Genomic DNA, 21,915 nt, shown 5'->3' with positions numbered 1-21,915 from the left:
TAATGAAGATTGACATAATTTAGATTTAATGTGTATATTTTATTTTACTTGTTATAGGTTTCCATTGAATTATGGAAATAACTTAATTTTAACCCTTGTTTTCTACGTATTCAGTAAATGGCGCTTGGCTCACTATGGTTCTGAACCCTTCAAATAACTTAAATTATATTATATAATATTACATATTATATTATATTATATTATATTATATTATATTATATTATATTATATTATATTATATTATATTATATTATATTATATTATATATTATATTATATTACATCAGAAGTTACTTTAATAACATTATAGCATTATGTCCATCTGGAGAAACTACACTTTCCAATGGTGAAATAATAATTAATTATACAAATCGGTTAATTTAGCTTCCGATATTACTTCATACAAACACAGAAACATTCTCTGTAGGCTATCTTTCATAGCTTTCGATTGTTGCTGTCCAAGGCCACTTATAGACGAAGTCATTTGTTTTGCAATTCATTACAGGGCCTTAAATGGCAGTTATTTTAATTTTAAAATCCATTTATCTCATTAAATATCAGTCCTATCAACATTTTTCAAGAAATAAAACTTATCGCAAATTATTTGTAAAGAAACTTTTGTTATGTAACATTTTTCATAAAAATCAAAATAAAGCTTCACTGACAGGAACGCGTTTCACTTACTCAACACACTTCACTGACACAACATAATTCTTCACCGATAGAACACTTCAATAACAAAATAAGAATTACACCCTTTAAATATTGTGTATAATTATCGTATGTTAGTAAAGTCCTTAAGCCTATTTTAAATACACTTTTGGTTGTTGGTAAAGCCTTTAGTAAGTCTGCAGGTAAAGCAGTCCAGTCCCTGATAGTATGATTGAGAAAAGAAAACTTTCCAGTGTCCGTCCTCTGTCTTCTTTCCATCAATTTATATTAGTGGTCGTTCCTTGAAGAGTAATTTGGCGGCTGCAACCTATTTTTTATTTCTCTCCAGGCAGGCTCACCTCTGTATGTTTTGAACAGTGCGCATAATCGAATTCGCGTTCTCCTGTCCGTGATATGATATCGGTGCTCTATCAAAACAATCGCCGCGAAAATCTCTCACGAAATAAACGAGATCAGCCGTATATCAGCACGTACTGCTACTAAATTACTAAAAACAGAAGAAATAACCAACATTTTGTAAGCAGAGTTGCAACGTGTGAATCAAAATGTGTTTAAACACTGACTATTATCTTGCACCGAATGGGGAACACTCTCAATATCTCGTTTATTCTAGACTTAAAATATAGACCCATAAACGAGTGCTCACGGACCGAGTATGGGCAGTTGCGCTGTACACGGCCGCCTCCACTCTACTTCCGCTAGTGTGGAAGGATAAAACGTATGCACTCTATATTATTTATTTGAATAAATCTTTAGATGGCACGTGGCTTTTAATTACAGATGGAATCAAGTCTTCAAATGTTGGACGATCTAATGGATGGTTCTACAATGAGGAACAACAAACTTTGTTGGTACAATGTAAATAACATTGGGGCGACTGCTGCAAATGATGCAACGCTTGTGAATTATGCAGTGTATCAGATACTGAAAAAATACTTCCATGATAAACCATATTACTTGGACACGATTGAATTGTTCCACGACGTAAGTTACATTGTGTTAAATATACATAACGAGAGCGCTTAAAGAATATGATAGACTTTTACGATTAAGGTATTAATTTCTGCTGGTAATTATGAATACTGATTAATAGATACGGAAATTATATAGAAAACATATATATCATTTTCTGAAATACAGGCTGTACATAAATTGGTGTGTCAAGTATTTTGGGGATGTATTCCTAACAATAAAACATTGAAAAACTTTCATATAAACATGGTTCTGAAAATGCTTAGTTTCAGAGCTGGTAAGCAATTTGTAGTTACATTCAGTCCTGAAGAATAGTCAACTCAAGCTGCTTTCATATTGCAACTTTTTGTTTGAAACAGGCAACGGAATGTTTTTCCTTCGTTTGATTGTCATCTCATTGATCCCTATTTCTTACATCTAACACAGCCAGAAATCGACAATTTCTCATGAAAAATTGCACCATTTAATGAATGATGTACAGTAGTGGCAAAAAAAACCGGACCGATGGAATAATTAAAGTCCCCGAATTGAGCCACTGCGCATGTCACGCCCGCATTCACAAGGTAGCGAGTAATCTATTGAAATTGATGTAGTTCCGACTGCTGACGTAGCCCATTTCGAAAGCCATTAGAAAATAAGCTGGTAAAATTCATGTTCTGGGAATAATAAGTTAATTAAGTGCCTGAGCCATTCAATGAAGATGAAAACAGTAACCAGCTGCGTGGCTTTTGTTCAACTGCACAGGTGGTTTCGGGTCCAAGGAATATGCACCGACGCTCTGGAGTGAACAAGGCTCTGAAATCAGCTACAAGAGTCGGCCCGTTTTTTTTTTTTGCCACTACTGTACATCTTGAAGGTATTCATCGAATGGAGTTGCTGAAAGATGATTATCCAGTTCAATTCAGTCTGAGAGTTAATCATTTTAATCGCCATTTTCCGCAAAGATATATTGGTCGAAGGGGATCCACTGAATGGCCTGCCCGATCGCCGGATTTCAATCCAATGAATTTTTATCTTTGAGGGCATTTTAAGTTGTTTATGCAACTCCTATACCTAATGTTGATGTTCTTATAACGCTTACACCAAATGGGTCTGAACAAATACGAAACATTCCAGGCGTTTTCAACAGAGCACGCCAAAGAATGGAGCGCACAAGATCAGGGGAAGTATCGAAGCAGGAGGAGGGCACTTTGAGAAATTTTTATAATAATTTTTTGTAGTATGAGCTTGGTTTTTTTTACCAGCAAAGTAACAATCATTTTCAGGATCATGTTTATATGAAAGTTTTTCAATATTTTGTTGTTAGGAATACGTTCGCAAAGTGTTTAACACCAATTTGTATACAACATTTATACAGAGTAGAAAAAAATGAATTTTCTTTTTCGAAAATAAAGAAACCTTTCTATTCATTTATATCAAAATTTCCAAAGTTGCACATTTCACATTAAGAAATACACATTACAAATAAGGATTTGGCAACATTCAGTATTTCTTATTAATTCTTTTCTCATAATTCTGTTCGAGCAAATTGTAAAATTCTGACAAATATTTATGTTTGGATTACACTTATTTAAATTATAAATTCTTAAATTTTCAGATTACACTCAAAGCTATTCTTGGTCAAGTTTTGGACGTGAATGCTGCAGCGAAAGGTGCTGGAGAGGTTTCCAATTTAAACACATATACAATGGAGCGTTACCGTGCTATAGTAAAATATAAAAGCTGCTATTTAGCATGCTGCTTCCCATTCACCCTCGCTATGTACATGGTATGTATCATTAACATAAAACAAATTTGTAAAATTTTATTACTAATCTTATTGCGACTCACATGTTGAAATTGTCTTCTGTCTGCCTATATAAATTTAATTTCGTCTAAGTCAAATGATATACTAACGAACCTATAATCTGTAATAGATTGTACAGGGAAGGAATAAATAAAATACAATACAACATTAAACAATTTTACCACATTCAGAGCACATTTAAAATAACAGGCCTACAAGTGCTGTATTTAGGACAACATTGGGATTGCAAAGTTACTAAAATTCAAAATTCCATTATGCAAAATGTGCAATTATGAAAGAAACTCTGAACATCGTACTACATCAACAGACTTATTCTGGATTGTAACGTTGTATTTATCGGTTCATAACAGGGTTTAAGTTAGAAAATAAATAATTGTGCGAAAATGCACAAATGAAAAGTTATATTTTTGCAAATTGCGAAAAGCTTGTGGAATATTATAAATAATTGTTCAGAAAGATAAAATTAATAACGTATGCAGAAACAAAGAGTTATGTAATTTTTTTCTTAGAGTTTTATTACGTTGAATCCATCTTACTAAACGCTAGATATACTTATGTAAGTAAATCATTACACGTAGGTATGTTTAGAATCAATTATTGCTCAATTTACATCACATGGGTACTCTAAACATTGAAATTCTTTACTAGTAGACCTTTTAAGATTTATTGTTAGCAGAGTGCTAACTCTTTTTACTGAAAGACGGTTTCTAATTCCAGTTTTTACAAGATTCATGCAACTAAATTCTCGCTCACAATTTAATAATAATAATAATAATAATAATAATAATAATAATAATAATAATAATAATAATGATTTATTTAACCTGGCAGAGTTAAGGCCATATGGCCTTCTCTAACACTCAACCAGGAGTAAAACTGCGTTACAAAAAACACTACAAATTTACAAAGTACACTACAATTTTACACACAAAACTGAATAAGATAATAATAATAAAATATAAACAACAAGTAAGCAGAAATCAGACATAATATATAACATACAGAAAGAAAGGAAAAAAACATAATAAATTGTGAACAGCAGGTCAAAATAAATGACACATACAAAGTATAAAATAATAAGACAATAATAATAATAATAATAATAATAATAATAATAATAATAATAATAATAAAACAGTGCAGTAGAAAGCATACAATGAACACAATATTTTAGGTACATACAGTAAGGAAAATTATGATTATATATATAGCTCAACTTATCACATTATAGATATACCATTATCGGAAAATATGAAAACAAAAATATAAAATAAGTTAAATATCACTAGAACATAAACAAGTGAATACGTGGAAACAATTTACAGTAGCCTATGCGATGGAATTATATAAATCAATTAGAAGAAATTGTTCACTTAACTTACATGAATTCCACCAACGCTTTGAAATCAATTCCTGAACATGTATTGCTCAATACCTTTTTTGAACATTGCTCATGCCATTAGGAATTCATTTAAATTCAGATTAGTTCAAACATCTCTGATTTCAATTTCTATATTACCATCTTCGTTTCTGAAGTCCAATGTCGTCGCATTTTTGCACATTTACATTGAAAGTTTGTTGCATTTTCTAGTAGTCGAATAGCAAAATGCGAGAAATGCGACTGTGGCTTAAACCCTGGTTCATAATCCGTCAACAGTACCGTAAGTAGGCCTACTGATGTAGAGTTGCAATGGTTCACGTAAGTCTTGTAACAAAAGTTATATTTTGATCCCCTCAGTTGTCACAACCTTAAAAGCGCGTATCCACTGTCTCATCATTATAGTCCTGCATTTGGTTACCTAAAGCCTCCAAGCGATCCACAGTATTGTAGACTATGTACTGTATCTATGGAGTATAGGTCGGCGGCACTCGACCCTATTACACAGTTCAGGTCTGCTTCCAGTGAACATGTGAAAACAAAACAGAGCTGAGCGCTTGGAGATCAATGCTCTAATACAGGCCTGCAGAACTGTAGCTCTCGAGAGCAACTGCTTTCCTCCCCTCTTTTACCCCACCCACCTTTTCTACCAGTGCGGTCACGGCGTTTTACTGTCATCCTCTGAGGAGTTTAGGGCTGAGAGGAATGCGGTTCCGACTAGTATAGCGCGGTACTGGAGTGGGAGGGGACAGTGACAGCGGTAGTCTGGAAGGAAGTACAATCATAATGAAAATATTCGCCCAATTTACGAGAGCAGTATGCCTATTAGTTTTCTAACGTATATTTGGTGAGATAGATATACAAGTATTGTAGAAAATTTATTTATTTATTTATTTATTTATTTATTTATTTATTTATTCTGGTGAAGTTAAGGCCATCACACCACCAGAAATACAAATACAATAAAATGAATAAAAAATCATAATACAACTACAATAATATAAATGAAAAGAAGAATCATTCTATAAAATTTGGTGATTAGTAGAATTGAATTAAATTTGTAAAGTAATCAATTTAAATATACTGTACTGCTGAACTCACTTGAGAAGTAAAACTACTTGATTTGTATTTTAAGATATTACCAACAAATGATTTTCGTATGACATTACAGGAATCTGTTTTTCACGATACCAATCACACATATTCTAAAATTCCAATAGAATAAAACCAAAAACTTTTCCACAGTATGTCTCCTTAAAAATTACTTGTAACAGTGAAATATTTAACATGAGTAATTCATATAATATTAACATAGCTAACATCAGGGAGATGTTTGAGCAAAAATTGCAACAATATATTTAATATATTAATAACAAACTCATGTAGACCTAGGTAAACATTATGTATATGAAATATTCACATACTACTACAAACTGAAGACTGCATATTTTTGGACGATTAATACTTCCCACTCCGCTCGGCTCGGCTTGGCTGTAGCAACAAAAGAATCTACCTGCAACCTCCCAACACCGATGGCAAGAATACCTCAGGTCCCAGCACTAAACTCGTCGGAGGAAGACAGTAGTTACGCTCGGCTGCATCAACATTCATTCTCGGGGCGGAAGTCTATCATCCCCAATAGAAATGGAGTGAGGCTGACGTCATAGTTCCCCTACTTTGCGAGTTCTGCAGGTCTGCTCTAATAGAAGAATTTGGTAGCGAACACTTCATTAGGAAAGAAGAAAATGTATCTTGTCAAAAAAAGGAGACATTTTTCAATTGAAACATTTAAAATGTTTACAATCATTCATCGCACTGGCCATCTGCTTGGCTCAATCGGTTAAGGCGCTTGTCTGCCGATCTGAAGTTGCGTTCGGGCGCGGGTTCGATCCCCGCTTGGGATGATTACCTGGTTGGGTTTTTTCCGAGGTTTTTCCCAACCGTAAGGTGAATATCAGGTAATCTAGGGCGAATCTTCGGCCTCATCTCGCCAAATACCATCTCACTATCACCAGTCTAATCGACGCTAAATAACCTAGTAGTTGATACAGCGTCGTTAAATAACCAACTAAAAAAGTGATTGCAATGTGTAGAGACTCAAAGCACGCACTCATAATTCGTTTTATTTTAAGTTTGTGCCGAAATTTATGTTTTTTCATTTCTTAATTTCAACCTTTAATTAAATATAAAGTACCTTAATGCGTTTTTTTTGTCAAGGTTATTTATTCACGCTTTAAGATCTGTGGTCATATCACTTGTTTTAGGATCTGTGGATATACCAGTATGCCGTTTTTACTATTGTTGAGTTCCTGTTTCTATTGTGTTGTAGATAGCTTTGTTCATGTAACTGATTATAGATTTTTTATTAATATTTATAATATTGGTAATTGCCGTAATCGTGGCATGTAAATTTCCAATCCGGCATTTGTCTTTGTGGCTGAGAAAAACCATGAAAAAACCCAGTCAGATTGGTCGACTACGGAATTTGAACCCGGGACCTCTCGAATGCGAGTCTCAAACACTACCAAGTGTTCTTAATGCGTTTTACTTACTGTAAAAATCAGACGTAGACTAATTTCGGGCAGCATGTAGTCATGGCGACCAAGAATTTTTATAATTATTGTACATGAATATTGTTTATCGAGTTCAATTTTTTTAAGAGTTCGATTTCTTTTATGTCACTACAACAAATACAAAAAATTAACAAAAGCGGTTGTAGGAATAAATTCGAATATATTTCTTAGATTAATATTGTTACAAATTTTGTTGCGAATCTCAAGATATTGTCACAACATAGCTTCAGTGGAGAGCACCGAACGCCTCAGAGTGTGTGCATAGAGATTTAATATTGCTGAATATTTTTCAGTAAATGTATCATATTAGCTCGAATGGTTTTTTCATTGCATGCGTGGGCAAAATGTGGTGGGTTCCAAAAATAAAGGAGCTGGGTCTCTACTTCCACAGCAATATCTAATGCAAATGTCAATTTTTCTTCAAAATAATGAAATATGCTATACATATTGCTTTTCTGTTTATATTATATTTTATGTTACAAATTATGAGCAAAATAAATAAATAAATAAATAAATAAATAAATAAATAAATAAATAAATAAATAAGTAAATAAATAAATAAATAAATAAATAAATAAAATTTAACTATTATTAGGTTTATAATCGAAGTCGCACTGTAACTCTGAAACAATCCAATGAAAGATATTTAACTATTAAAATCTTGATCTTTTCTTTAAATTCTGTCGACAATATACAGAACGTTCGTCAACGGGTGGGGCCAGGAAAGCGTCCTGCCTGCGGTGTTGCTTGCGAGAATCGTCTATCGGTAAGCTTCCGCTTTCTGTACTATACTCTGTAGTCCGCACCTGTGGAGTAACGGTCAGCGCGCCGGGTTCGAATCCTGGTCGGGGCAAGTTACCTACCTGGTTGAGGTTTTTTTCCGGGGTTTTCCCTCAACCCAATACGAGCAAATGCTGGGTAACTTTCGGTGCTGGACCCCGGACTCATTTCACCGGCATTATCACCTTCATATCATTGAGACGCTAAATAACCTAGATGTTGATACAGCGTCGTAAAATAACCCAATAAAAAAATAAAAAAATAAAAACTATACTCTGTAGGGTTTTAATTTTAAAAGTTTAGCAGCAGTAAAGACTGATGTTTTTGAAACACTAACTTCCTGTGAAACACGTCTTAGAGATTTATTAGGAGAGCGTGTAAATTATGCACTGATTTCATCAATTTTTTCCTCCCGTCAATACTCTTCGTTTTCGCTTAATTTGTTAACAAGACGTCTAACAGTTTCTCTACCCTGAATTGGAGCACCCGGATATTTCACTTCAAATTGCCTACGCACCTCTCTACATGACTCTGTTTTCACATATGCATCATACATAAAAACTCTCTGTTCAAGCGTGAATTTTGCGTTTTGCATTGTTAACAAATTTTACACACACGCTGAATATTTAAGCAACTGTGTCAAGAAACTGCACTGTACGTATTAAATACTGCAACATCTGGCTCACAACTGATAACTTGTCGACCTTGATTGTCGAGCGTGTCTCAACAACTGCGCGCACAAAGCGGCGTATCAGTACATGCCGCTTTCCTGGCCCCACTCGTAGGCGAACGCTCTGTATATTTCGAACTTAAGAAAGCAGTATCGATATAACGTGATCAATTTTAACATGGAACGTTTTACTACATACCACTCGAGAGAAAATGTAAAAAAATAACAACATTGCCCCTTATGTGTGTTGCGTTAATGCCACCCGCAATTCATTTGTTAGTTACGTAATTTCAGTGTTCATTCGTATTGTACACAAAATGTACGTACACACAGAGAGGCAATGGTTTTCATACAGACGCTACTGAAACATATCTAATGTAACAAATTATAATTTTACATAATTTTCTTCAGGCAGGTTTGAAGAATGAGGAATTACTACGCCAGGGTAACAACATTTTAATGGAGATCGGTCAATTTGCACAAGTGCAGGTAAGTGATAACTAGAGTCCAGTGTTTGGTTACCTAGAGCAGGCCTGCACAAACAGCTCTCAACGAGCGCGCGCGCTCCTTCGGAGCGGGAGAGCGGTGTTTACCGCTCGCCGAAACGGAGAGGAAGATACGTCAGAATGACATAGACTTGCTATGGGTAGAGGAGAGGAAAACGACCACTCAGTTATCTAGTGGAGTGCAGTGTGTAGGCCTATTCTCAGTAACTGTTTCACGTTGCTTACCTACTGCTACAGTACAGTATGGAGGAATCTAAAAGACGGAACATAACATTTAACGATTTACAGCTCGAACTTATTGATCTTCAATGTGACCTAAGGGCTAAAGATCGTTTGAATAATACTACTAGCCTGGTTGAGTTTTACAAGATTAAACATTAGCAATTATATCCACGACTACACAGGCTGGCTGTGAAAATGATTGCTATGTTTGGCTCAACATTTATATTTGTGAGCAACTGTTTTCTATAATCAACTTTAATAAAGGCAGACATCGAACATCTGTAACTGACGTTTCATTACGATCATTAGGCTACTGTTCCTTTCAGCTGCCAACGGCATAAAACCTCGTTTCGATGTACTGATAAATAAAAATATAACAAAATGATATTTTACATTTAAGTAGCTATAGAATTTCTATTACTTCCGTAAAATAAATATTTCGTTATTAATAAATAATAGTCCAAGATAATTTTGCAAACACTGAATGGGAATTCATTTCATAAGCACTCTTACTAGTACTGTATTTACTTTTGTGTACATTTTGTACGAGATTCACCCCTTCTTCCAGTCCACCCTTATACAGAGCGCAGCTAATATCTGCATTCCGCTCACGAGCTGTGAGCCGGCTCGGAGAGCGCAAACCTTGTGCAGGCCTGAGCTAGAGGCTCCGAGCATACCGCAACAGTGTAGGTATGTATGGAGTATAGCGCGGAGTATACACTTCAGGTCATGCCAAAACAAACAGAGCAGTGTTCTAATAGAAGGATTTCGTAGTGAGCACTTCTTTAGGAAAGAGGAAAATGTATTTTATCAGACAGAAGGAGAAATTTTTCATTTGAAAAACTTAAAATTTTTACAGTCACTCGTAATGTGTAGGGCAGTCATGACATGACATGATACCCAAAGGCGAAAGCGCGCGCTTTAGAGCCCAGGAGAGGCTGAGCGCTTTACAGTGGAAGAGAAACAGACAGACGAAAGAGATAGTACAGGGACATCATTTTATTTTTACTAACATTTCTAATATTAACCTGGCTATACCTTTGGATCAACGATTAAGAACCGGAAACACCGTTTACTACCTCCTTCCACGACTGGAGTTCGATGATACTGGCGTAATATACAAACAAATCCCTTTACTAGGTATAGGAGGGAAGAAAAGTAGTTCATCCATTTACGTAAACTTGGAAATATTGCGATTTTGAGTTTGATAATTTTCAATACGTTTTTGTTTAATCAAAATACAGTACAGTATTAACAATGAGTGCTTTTACTCACGAATGTCCACACCTGTGGAGTTAACGGTCAGCGCGTCTGGCCGCGAAACCAGGTGGCCCGGGTTCGAATCCCGGTCGGGACAAGTTACCTGGTTGAGGTTTTTTCCGGGGTTTTCCCCCTCAACCTAATACGAGCAAATGCTGGGTAACTTTCGGTGCTGGACCCCGGACTCATTTCACCGGTATTATCACCTTCATTTCATTCAGACGCTAAATAACCTAGATGTTGACACAGCGTCGTAAAATAACCCAATAAAATAAAAAATAAATACTCACGAATTGAGCTTTCCATGCGGACGTATTCATTATGCAGTGTATATTATACTGTCTACTGCGTACACTATAGATAATGAAGTTAAATTGAAAAATAATCATAATATGGATATTTAAACACATTTTTGAAAATGGTGGCCATTCATTTCGATACAGGCTTCAGTTCTAATGTGCATATTATCGCACCTATGGATTTTTTAGTAGATTATTTTACGACGCTTATCAACAGCTTAGTTTATTTAGCGTCTGAATGAGATGAAGGTGATAATTCCGGCGAAATGAGTCCGGGATCCAGCACCGAAAGTTACCCAGCATTTGCTCATCTTGGGTTGAGGGAAAACCCCGGAAAAAACCTCAACCAGGTAACTTGCCCCGACCGGGAATCGAATCCGGGCCACCTGGTTTCGCGGCCAGACGCGCTGACCGTTACTCCACAGGTGTGGACTCACACTATGGACTATTGTACGTAATTCCAATTACCAGGTTCGTATCAGTAACTCATGTTGAAATAATTCTGTATCTACTCTATAAAAGAGACCTTACGTACTGTAAATTCAATCTTCACTTCTGCCCGAGTCGAAAAGATAAAATTACTCAGACATGCTATCTACTGTTCGTCCAAGTGGTTACGTCGCAGCGTCTGAGAAAGGGAGGAAATCACGTGACAGTTAATTACTTAACGAGGCCCTTTTATTTAAGTTATTTTAATCGATTGTATGGGTATAATATTACGTAGACGTCCAATTCCTAACAGAAATTAATGTTCTCAGAAAAGAGCTAAGACAGCCCAACCACTAGCATTTACAGAGAGGGGAATAGAAGCAGGTGGGGGAAACCGGGATGCGACGTAGGCAAATGGGAAATGATGCAATATTGAAAGCTCTTTCGTCACTGGAAAACGCGAACATATTTTTGGAACGTACTGTTTACTATGATCGTAAACGCTACTATGACTATATGCGGTCTTGGATCTGTGTGGAGGACGGTTCATCTTCATTAGTAGAAGGGGTGGGAGTGAAGTACATTCAAAAACTCAGGTACAATAAAAATTGAAGTAAAAATAAAATGATGTCCCTGTATATGCCGCTTGGTTGAGCTATATACAGGGATGGCCAGCACTGATTCAATGGATAATGGGAAGAGAACTTATTAAAACTGCATCCATGTTAATTTTTATATTTTTATGAGAAGCATAAATGCATTATAAGAATGTAAGCTTTAATTTTAGTGCTCATTTTTCACAAGTTTGCTTTTTTATTCAAAATGTATATTTTCTCAACTTTTTTTTTACAGAAAAGTGAAATTTTCAGATATGTTTATTTAGTAGCCTTACAGGTACTGAAACAATATTTTCCTAAATATATCGTAAATACGTAATACTGAAGATAGCGTATTGAAAATTTTAAAAATATTCGTATGGAAAATATTTGTAAGGAAATTAATTAACAAAGCAACACTGTTACATCATAAGTAAAAGATTATGTGCCCATGTGTTGCAATAATGAAGGATGGTAGGGAATAGTCCTAAGGGTGTTGATGGTTAGGTCGGTGCTGCGTAGGTGGGATGTGTAAGTAGTGCTGCTTATGATTAGGTTTTCTCCGGAGCGGTTGTTTGCGCTCTTTCAATCGAAGACCTCCGGTTACCTCCGATTAATGCCGCGCAGGTTGTATATGTGCTGTGGTGCAGACATACACTTTCCGCTGAGCATTCCTTTAATCGGATCAGGTAGTGATTCGAGTCCGCTGACGTCCGCGTATCTTTTAAAATAAGTTCTAATTTGTTGTTGTTTAATCTCTCTTTTATGTTAATCTCTCTCTCTTTCTTCGGCTCTTTTTTTCTTGAGTTGCTTAAAGTGCTGCGTTAGCCGACAGATTTTTTTTTTTCTATTTTTGAAATTCATAGTATATGTGGAAAGACGTATTAGTTTTATGTCATTGATCAAATTAATAACATTCAATCTAACTGCAAAACTAACGCAGAAGTAAATCTTTCAGTAGCTAATGTAAACATTTATACTTTAATTCTCCTAGAAACTCTCGTTTAATCGCAAACAGGGTTTGTCAATTATTATTCTAATCGGTTTAGTTTAACGTAAAATATATTAAGGGAGCTTCAGAATGAAACAAAAGAAACGTGGGCTATCAGTGGGTTAAAGTTTACTGTCCAACATAATTTATTCAGATTCTTCACCGGACAGGATTGTGATTATTGTGTTAAAGGGTGTCAGCATTTGAACTGCCTCTTGTAAAACGCGCCACTCTTGCTCTGTAATAAAAATATAAGTCGATATCAACTTAAGGATAAATGTAATTATATTATCACCACATGTTTCTTTAGTTTCATTCAGAAATATTTTAATCCAAACAGCAAAATATAACTCAAGTCGTCTTGTAAATATTTCATATGTTTTTATTGCCTCTAAAGTTACGTTTTAGAGAAATTTGAAAACTTTTTCCTAGACTGTGAGCCTTTGGGAACAAGTTCGCGATTGTGCGGTCGCTTCAAATGGTCTAACAAATTCGAAGTTCCACCACCCTTAGAGGAAATTCGCCCACAAAGTTTACAGAGTGCGACTTTACTATTACCTTCAACTAAATTAAAGAATTTCCATGCGACGGATATCCGATTTGATGCCATTTTATTCCACTCAACTACAGTTAGTCCGTACGCGCCAGTCGTCCTTGAGCTAACTGTCGCTTCGCTCCGAACCCCGCATCCCTCCGTATGTCCCCTGTTCCACCTACGATAGTACCGGAGATCACCGGTGGAGAGCTTTATTCGTAATCTCCGATTCCTCAGCGGTAGTAGTCACTCCGATGAGCAGCACTGTGTGTAAGCATGCAACTCATCCCAGGGGATGCACAATAGGCCTTATGTTGCGGTGCATGGGAAGTTCCCCTCCCGTCCTCGTAGGAAAAAAATCCCGATTGAGTTTTGATTTTCTCTTGATAAATCGAAACCTCTAGTGAGATTACTGTAGATAGATGAGCTTTTTTTTCAAGACAGTAGCTTTTCAAATCTGGACGTAGCATTCGATACACACAGCGATATTAATTTCATGTTAAAGGACATTTCTTGTTTTTGTTTTGATAGGGGGGTTGAAAATATTAAAAAATATTTAAGTTCGTTTTGCAAGCTTAGGATATTCTTTTCATACAAGACGGGTATATGCTCTGTGAAGAAAAAGTACAGTTTCAACATTCCATTAGTAGGTACATATTTCAATTTCGTTTTCCTGCATTTTTTTTATATTAGCCAGCTGAACGCAGCTGTCTAGAAAGGGATTCAGTACTCATCTGTGACTGTCGTAATTGTTTTTACTTTCTTCAGGAAAGTATTCAAAAAGCTGTTATTTAAAATCCTACTGATTTCGAGTAAAATTAGTGTTGTGTGCAATTTTACAGAGATTCGTATTTTTGGAACGAGATCAAGAATCGGTGCGACAGTGGGGGTCGCAAACAAAGTCTCGCCCTAAAGCGGATAGCGCTTTCAGAAAGTTTGGGGACCACTGTTCTAATACATTGCTTACATACGCACCTAAGAATTTTAGCTTATGAATAGACCTCGGATTTTAGGTAAAAACCTATTTTGTTCCTCATGATCAAAGCTCGGAACTTGGGGACTTGTGTGTCGTGTGCATGACTAAGGTTACAGGTACAACGTATACGAAGCTCACGCTAAAAGCGCTCAAGGACAGTCGTGTGTACTAAGAAAGTGGTCACATCTACGCACGAGGAAACTGTGTCATGTTGAAGCCAATGACAATCAGAGAATTACAAATAAACGGTCTGTTAGAGGAATTACGAAATACGTGTTATTCGAATGGGTATTATAGAAGTTTGAAAATACATTTTTTTTTTAATTTTAGGTACAGAATTTCGTGGAGAAATTCGGAGGAGATACATTATTTTCTATGAATGGAGAGTTTATATTTTGTAAGTTGTGCCACACACAAACTAAAGGCTGGAAACGGCATTCATTGAAAGACATTGCAGTCCCGTAAATTGGTGGAAAATTTGTCCATAACCATGGATCAAGTCGTAGAGGGATCTGCCCTAGTAGTGAGACACAAACTGAAAATTATTTTCGAGAAAAATTTAGGATGTACTTATCTTTCTCAGATACTGCTGAAAATCGAACAAAACAGTGACAGTTAAAACATTTATTTTAAGTTTGCTCCCGTCATTTCATGTGACGTGGAAATAAGTTTTTCTCGTTTCAAATCATGTTTAACTCACTGACGAAGAAGTTATGGGTTCGAAAATCTTCGAATGTAAGTAGCCATACACTGTAATATAATGTACAGAGCAGAACAGTAAATTTGATATATTGCTAATGTTTATTTTTATTATATATGCTATAAAATTACGTGTTTCAACCTACTACAATACTATCAATATGTTGATTCAGTCAGAAACCACTTTTATAGCAGACCTGACAGTACCTCCGTGCTGGAAGCGGGAGTTTGTTGACATTGAAGTCCGTCATTTAGCCACGTGCAAAGACACAAGTACCCAAGTTCCGAGCTTTGCTCATGATATATACAAAATAAAAGTTGTATATATACGAATTATGGAAATATATGTATGAAAATGGTGGTCCTATACAACCTAAAAATACCTAATTTCACGTTAGAAGCTGTTTTTACTTAATTTTACCTTTTCCAATTTCTACAGTTGGTAATATGGAAACGCTGTGTAATTCTGTATGCCAGCCGTGCCTTGACAACAATCGCAGCATAGTTCGTTGGGGGGAGGATGCAGTGAGCATTACTTCAGCTAAAGAACTTCTGCAGGACCCAACAATTGCCCGGGATACTGCAGTCATCGAATCACATTATGTATTTCTGGTCCCCATTATTAATGCTCTTAGAGTCTTCAGGCAAACCGGTCTACATGCAACTGGAATTGATAGAAGAGGTGACAGAAAAAATCAACTTGGTTCCTGGTTATCTTGGTGAAAAAGTTTCTGAAAAACTCAAATCAGTGCTTCAAAAAAACCCAGGACTGACAGTTCTCCGCACATTTGCTGACATCTTGGCTGGCAAAACACCTGAACACGAATGTGCTGTTCCCTTGCATCTAATACCAACATTTAAATATGCTCTGGTGTCATCAGTTGATGTGGAACGCTCATTTTCGGCATATAAGGTGAAGTTATCTGAGAAGCGATGCAGTTTCTCAATGGAAAACTTAGAAAAGGTGTTAGTTGTTTACCCTAGCTCTAATTATGGACATGTACAATGAAATAATGCCAAATGTTTCGGCTAATTTGTAATGGGAAATGAAATAATGTCATTTTTTGTTCACCTATTTTTGTAATTTTAGAACCTATTTTGATTTGTGATAGAACCTATTTTAGGTACCTAATTTAAGATTTTTAGGACCTAAAAGTCCGAGGTCTACTTATGAGTAATCATGTGGTATTCGGAAATGTAGAGAAGATTTACCACCTTGTATTTTGAAAATTATACTACTTTTGTTATTTGTATTTCCAAAGGACGACTACTTGGACTGCTTCGGAGATCCAGCTGTCACCGGCAAGATCGGCACCGACATTGAAACAAGGAAATGCACTTGGTTAATAGCCACAGCAATGCAGCGAGCCACTCCTGAACAGAAAGCCGTATTAGAGGTGAGGTTAAAACTTATTTTATTAATAAATACTGAAACCAATAATTAATTACACCTTGGGTATTCAAATCCATGTTGTTCTTCACTCAAAACCAAGCTAGGTGGCTCACGGGACTTCCATTCGGGAGGACTGCGGTTAAAATCCCCGGACCGACAAATCTGACTGTAGTTTTCTCGTACTTTTCCACAGTTATTTAGGCAAATACCAGGTTGGAAATTTCAATGCCGCGGTCCATTTCCTTTCCTCTTCCCCGTAGAAAAAGAATTTCGATTTCATATCATATCATTCATCTCACCATCTCATTCCACTGGCATATTCAGTCTCTGGGTTCTGAGCCTATCGCAATATCTCTGATAGAATTCATTCCTTAAGAGTACTTCCGAGGGCGCTTCGGCAGCTTAGAAGGACTGTCGAAATGGACCCTGTGCTGTTTGGTCACCTTGGCAGTATGAATTTAAGGCGGAGGTTGTAGGGAGTCCATTGGGTGAGCGGATGAGGGATCTCATGCGGCCGGTGGGCTGGTACACCTCATCCTCATTCATCCCATAACTCGGGGTGCACAATAGGCCACTGTCTAACCGACGTGCTGAAGGGTCGTCCCTAGCTACTGCTACTCAAGGCAGAGATGGCTATCACTTAACGTAAGCTCATTACATGAAACGAAGCAACCTTCATTACGTAACCAGTTAAAGCGCCGATCTTAAGTCATTCTAATGACTTACTGTTGAACACAAAGTTGGGCAGTTAACCTATATAAAATAAATTCGCACGTCTTTCATTTTACGGGAAAGTAATTAGTGAACAGACACTTGAATTCTCTATTCAACTGAATACAAGTTATCTAAAACGAAAATAGACTATATTTTGGAAATCACATGAAACATTTCCAGACTTTAGATTTCACGAAGTTTCGAAAGGTTCCCCATCTCCCAATGGCTGGGTACGTTGAAAAATCTTTATTGACTTCCCAATATTGGTCTCATTCAGAAGTGCTGAATGCCATCGGTCTAGCTCAGTTGGCTAAGGATCTTGCCGGGTTCGATTCCCGTTTTGGCTGATTACCTGGTTGGTATTTTCCGAGGTTTTGCCCAACCATAAGGCAAATGTCAGGTAGTGTATAGCGAATTCTGGGCTCGTTTCGTCAAATACCACCACGCTATCACAAATCCTATTGTCGTTAAATAACCTCGTAGTTGTTACATCGCCGTTAAATAATAACCACGTAAAATAGTGCTGAATAGCAATGGGCAACTATTAAAGTGAACAGATAAGTGCTTCACAACGGTATAGTTTGTCTGTTGAACAGCTACCTGCTTCACAATAGTATAGTTTGTTGAACAGACAAGTGCTTTACAACAGTGTAACATTCCAAGAACGACATATATACGGTATATATGATAAGTGGTGCCCATGTTTGAGCGGACACATCTCCATTTACTGCCTGTGAAGCACTTGAGAGTCCCCAACTATTTTATGGTTTGGGAGCTGACCTTCTCAACCTCTCAAACTGTTGTTGCCAGGGTAATTTATTAATATTATTACCTTCTTGAATCGCTACAAGAAAGCATCTGACACTGATTGCTTCTCTATGGTTTAATAAGAGGGTTAGAAAATGTCGTCAATAGTAGGACTGTAAACATTCTTACAAATAATTAATTAAAATTCCAAGAGGTTATCACTAGGCCTACATTGGTTTAATATCGCAGTGTATTAATATCTAGTATCTTATTTTTATTTCCAGGATTGTTATGGATGCAAGGATCCACTTAAAGTAGCAAAAGTTAAGGAAGTGTATGAAGAACTTGATTTACATTCAGCTTGTACTACTTTTGTACAAGACAGAAAGAAAGCAGTCAGAAATCTCATTGACCAACTTCCAAATGAACTGCCGAAACAGCTTTTCTACGATTTTATGGAGATGTTAAGAATGTAAAAGGAATGGTTAATACAATATTGGTTATGGCAGCGGTTTCCAACCATCACTGGTTCGAGAGGTCCGCATAATAAAGGTGTTTTCAAACTGAATTTTAACTAAGATTAAACAACTTCTTTATCTTTGCTATCGGGAAGTTGCTCTACTCTTCAGACCTAACAATCTCTTTATCTTTGCTTCTCTCCTATCAGGAATTTGCTCTACTCTTCAGACCTAACAACATCTTTACCTTTGCTTCTCTCCTATCAGGAATTTTCTCTACTCTTCAGACCTAACAATCTCTTTATCTTTGCTTCTTTCCTATCAGGAATTTGCTCTACTCTTCAGACCTAACAATCTCTTCATCTTTGCTTCTTTCCTATCAGGAATTTGCTCTACTCTTCAGACCTAACAATCTCTTTATCTTGGCTTCTTTCCTATCAGGAATTTGCTCTACTCTTCAGACCTAACAATCTCTTTATCTTTGCTTCTCTCCTATCAGGAATTTGCTCTACTCTTCAGACCTAACAATCTCTTTATCTTTGCTTCTTTCCTATCAGGAATTTGCTCTACTCTTCAGACCTAACAATCTCTTTATCTTTGCTTCTTTCCTATCAGGAATTTGCTCTACTCTTCAGACCTAACAATCTCTTTACCTTTGCTTCTTTCCTATCATGAATTTGCTCTACTCTTCAGACCTAACAATCTCTTCATCTTTGCTTCTTTCCTATCAGGAATTTGCTCTACTCTTCAGACCTAACAATCTCTTTATCTTTGCTTCTCTCCTATCATGAATTTGTTCTACTCTTCAGACCTAACAATCTCTTTACCTTTGCTTCTTTTCTATCATGAATTTGCTCTACTCTTCAGACCTAACAATCTCTTTATCTTTGCTTCTTTCCTATCATGAATTTGCTTTACTCTTCAGACCTAACAATCTCTTTATATTTGCTTCTTTCCTATCAGGAATTTGCTCTACTCTTCAGACATAACAACTTTTTCATCTTTGCTTTCAAGAATTTTCCCTACTTTTTACAGCTAACAACTTCATCTTTGTTATCAGGAAGTTTGTCTACTCTTCAGACCTAACAACTTCTTAATCTTTGCTATCAGGAACTTTCTCTACACTTAAGGTCTAACAACTTCTTTATCTTTGCTATCAGGAAGTTGCTCGAATCTTCAGACCTAACCTCTTTATCTTTGCTATCAGGAAGTGGCTCCAATTTTATTTTCCATGTGGCTATATGCAACCAACTGTTTCTGTTAAAACAGAACGGCTCAGTCACTTACACTTCGAAATCCCAGATCCAAGGCACTTTTTTTTTTATAAATACACCACTGGCCGTAATGGTTAGATCAAAATGGATTGCACTTTTTAAAAGGTCGCATTTATTAACGTATTTCACTCTCATTGTGTGTGGATCCATCTTTTACTGTTTAGCCGTAGCAAGCAGTTAAAAGTCTGTAAAATTAGGAAAAATATTACATTTTTTGGGGTTATGGTACGAAACTTTAAATAATGTATAATCTTATTTTGAAACTAAAATAAACATCATATTTGCTTAGATCAGTGTATATCCTTCATTTATATCCTTACATGTTGTTATAAATGCTCTATAGATATTAAGTTATTAGCATTCAAAGATGAAGATGCATCACTGTTGAGCGAAAATATCTTCGTTTGATCGAATAGTAACGTTATTTAAAGTTGGAAAAGATCCAACCAAATATTCAGTCGAAGCTGAGTTCGAATTCGTGCATGAGAGCAGCCTCGAAAGAGTGTTGAGCTTGCTAACCTCTAAGCTATGTTGGAGGCCTGCGAATAATTAAAAGATTATAATGAACTGTATTACTGGTTAAACAGATCTTTTTGCGACAGTTGATAGACTGAGAAATTGATCGCAATAATTCTAGTTACTCATTATAAAGCCTACCTGAAAATAACTCATTAGGCCTAACTTGTTTTGTGTGTTCAACGGAAGTCTTCGCGAAATTTACTCATAAGCATCGAAGTCAGTCACGAAGGTAGACATAAGATTGTCAGTAATTTCGCGTGTAAAACGCTAAACAACTGTTACACGTCACTCATGCAATACGATTGTGTAAGCAGTTTACAGTGATGGGCAGAATATGTAATTCCGTAGAAATATAATTAGTTACAATCCCCCCAGTGGTATACGATTTATATGATTACAATGGTGGCTTGGATATATAGACGATATTAAGATATGTGGATCATATGCGGAGACTAAGAGGAAAGCAGAAAATAGGAAAGATTGGAGAATGCTGGGTTTGCAGTGAAAGACCTGCCCATGGGCAGAACAATTATGTATGTAATAATAATAATAATAATAATAATATCAGTAATAACTTAGTAATAATTAATGTATAATAGGCCTATATGCCTCAGATATTATCATTAGTGTAAATGTCTCTTTCTCTCTCGATTTTAAAATTGCTAATTTTAATGATTTCCAGCTTTAGGCTCACAGGTCTTCATTATTTTCTACTTAGCATCAAAATGTACTCTCATATCGTGACTACAAAACGCACTTTACGTAAGTTATCTGTAATACTATACAACACAAATAAGTACAGTTCTAATGTTATAAAAGACTCCGAGGTTCTGTACAAGTAAATAGTTTTGTACATAATTCTTAAGCCATAAACATTGAGAGAAATGTTGGGCTCATTTGGAAGAAACATTTTTATCGTTGGGAAAACGAGGAGTCGAGATATTTCTAAACTTTTGAATGGAAAATACTATTCTGTTAATAGCAATAACTGTATATTACTTCGAAGAAATTACACTAAGAATGTCCACTCAAGTATTACTGTATCGCGACGTGACAATAGCAGCCGTATCAGGTACGTAAATGATCTGTCTTATTTAGTATAGGTAATATACCGGCTGAAAAGGGACTAAATAGGATCCTTTTGAGAGATGAATCAGAAAGACAAGTTAAACATGAAAGTCTAGCATCATTGTGGTCGACTGTAAACGGTTGTGATGGTATTCATACAAGTAAAAGCGAATAGATAGCAATATTGCTACACATGTTCTCGTAACAGTAGCGGTTGAGTCGCAAAATTATGAATGTAACTGCACGAAAGGTTCAGTAACCTAAAGGCACGGTCACACGTCGCTACTTTTGCAGCGATGCAGTACAAAAAACTGCGCAACTCTTATACTGCGACGTGTGAACAACGGTGCAACCCGAAAAGTAGCGCTGCCGAACCTG

The 21,915-nt window shown here is 36.2% G+C and overlaps 2 protein-coding genes across 2 annotated transcripts in view; both read left to right on the top strand.

Moving 5' to 3' along the window:
* The window catches only part of LOC138704489 (farnesyl pyrophosphate synthase-like), a 41,665-nt gene extending 21,427 nt beyond the window's left edge, over positions 1-20,238 (top strand). The window contains exons 4-8 of the mRNA XM_069832411.1: positions 1,452-1,655; positions 3,241-3,411; positions 9,263-9,340; positions 16,627-16,761; positions 18,503-20,238. Of these exons, the coding sequence (XP_069688512.1) occupies positions 1,452-1,655; positions 3,241-3,411; positions 9,263-9,340; positions 16,627-16,761; positions 18,503-18,694 (780 nt within the window). The 3' untranslated portion in view covers positions 18,695-20,238. The remainder of the gene's footprint in view (positions 1-1,451; positions 1,656-3,240; positions 3,412-9,262; positions 9,341-16,626; positions 16,762-18,502) is intronic.
* A 1,116-nt stretch (positions 20,239-21,354) lies between these two features.
* LOC138704490 (farnesyl pyrophosphate synthase-like) overlaps positions 21,355-21,915 on the top strand; it is a 35,583-nt gene continuing 35,022 nt past the window's right edge. Inside the window, exon 1 of the mRNA XM_069832412.1 lies at positions 21,355-21,541. The gene's annotated coding sequence lies outside the window, so the exon portion shown is untranslated. The remainder of the gene's footprint in view (positions 21,542-21,915) is intronic.

Source organism: Periplaneta americana, chromosome 8, assembly GCF_040183065.1.
Source record: "Periplaneta americana isolate PAMFEO1 chromosome 8, P.americana_PAMFEO1_priV1, whole genome shotgun sequence".
NCBI lineage: Eukaryota > Metazoa > Arthropoda > Insecta > Blattodea > Blattidae > Periplaneta > Periplaneta americana.
Note: the sequence above shows the minus strand (reverse complement) of the source record. Positions and strands in the feature narration are given on the sequence as shown.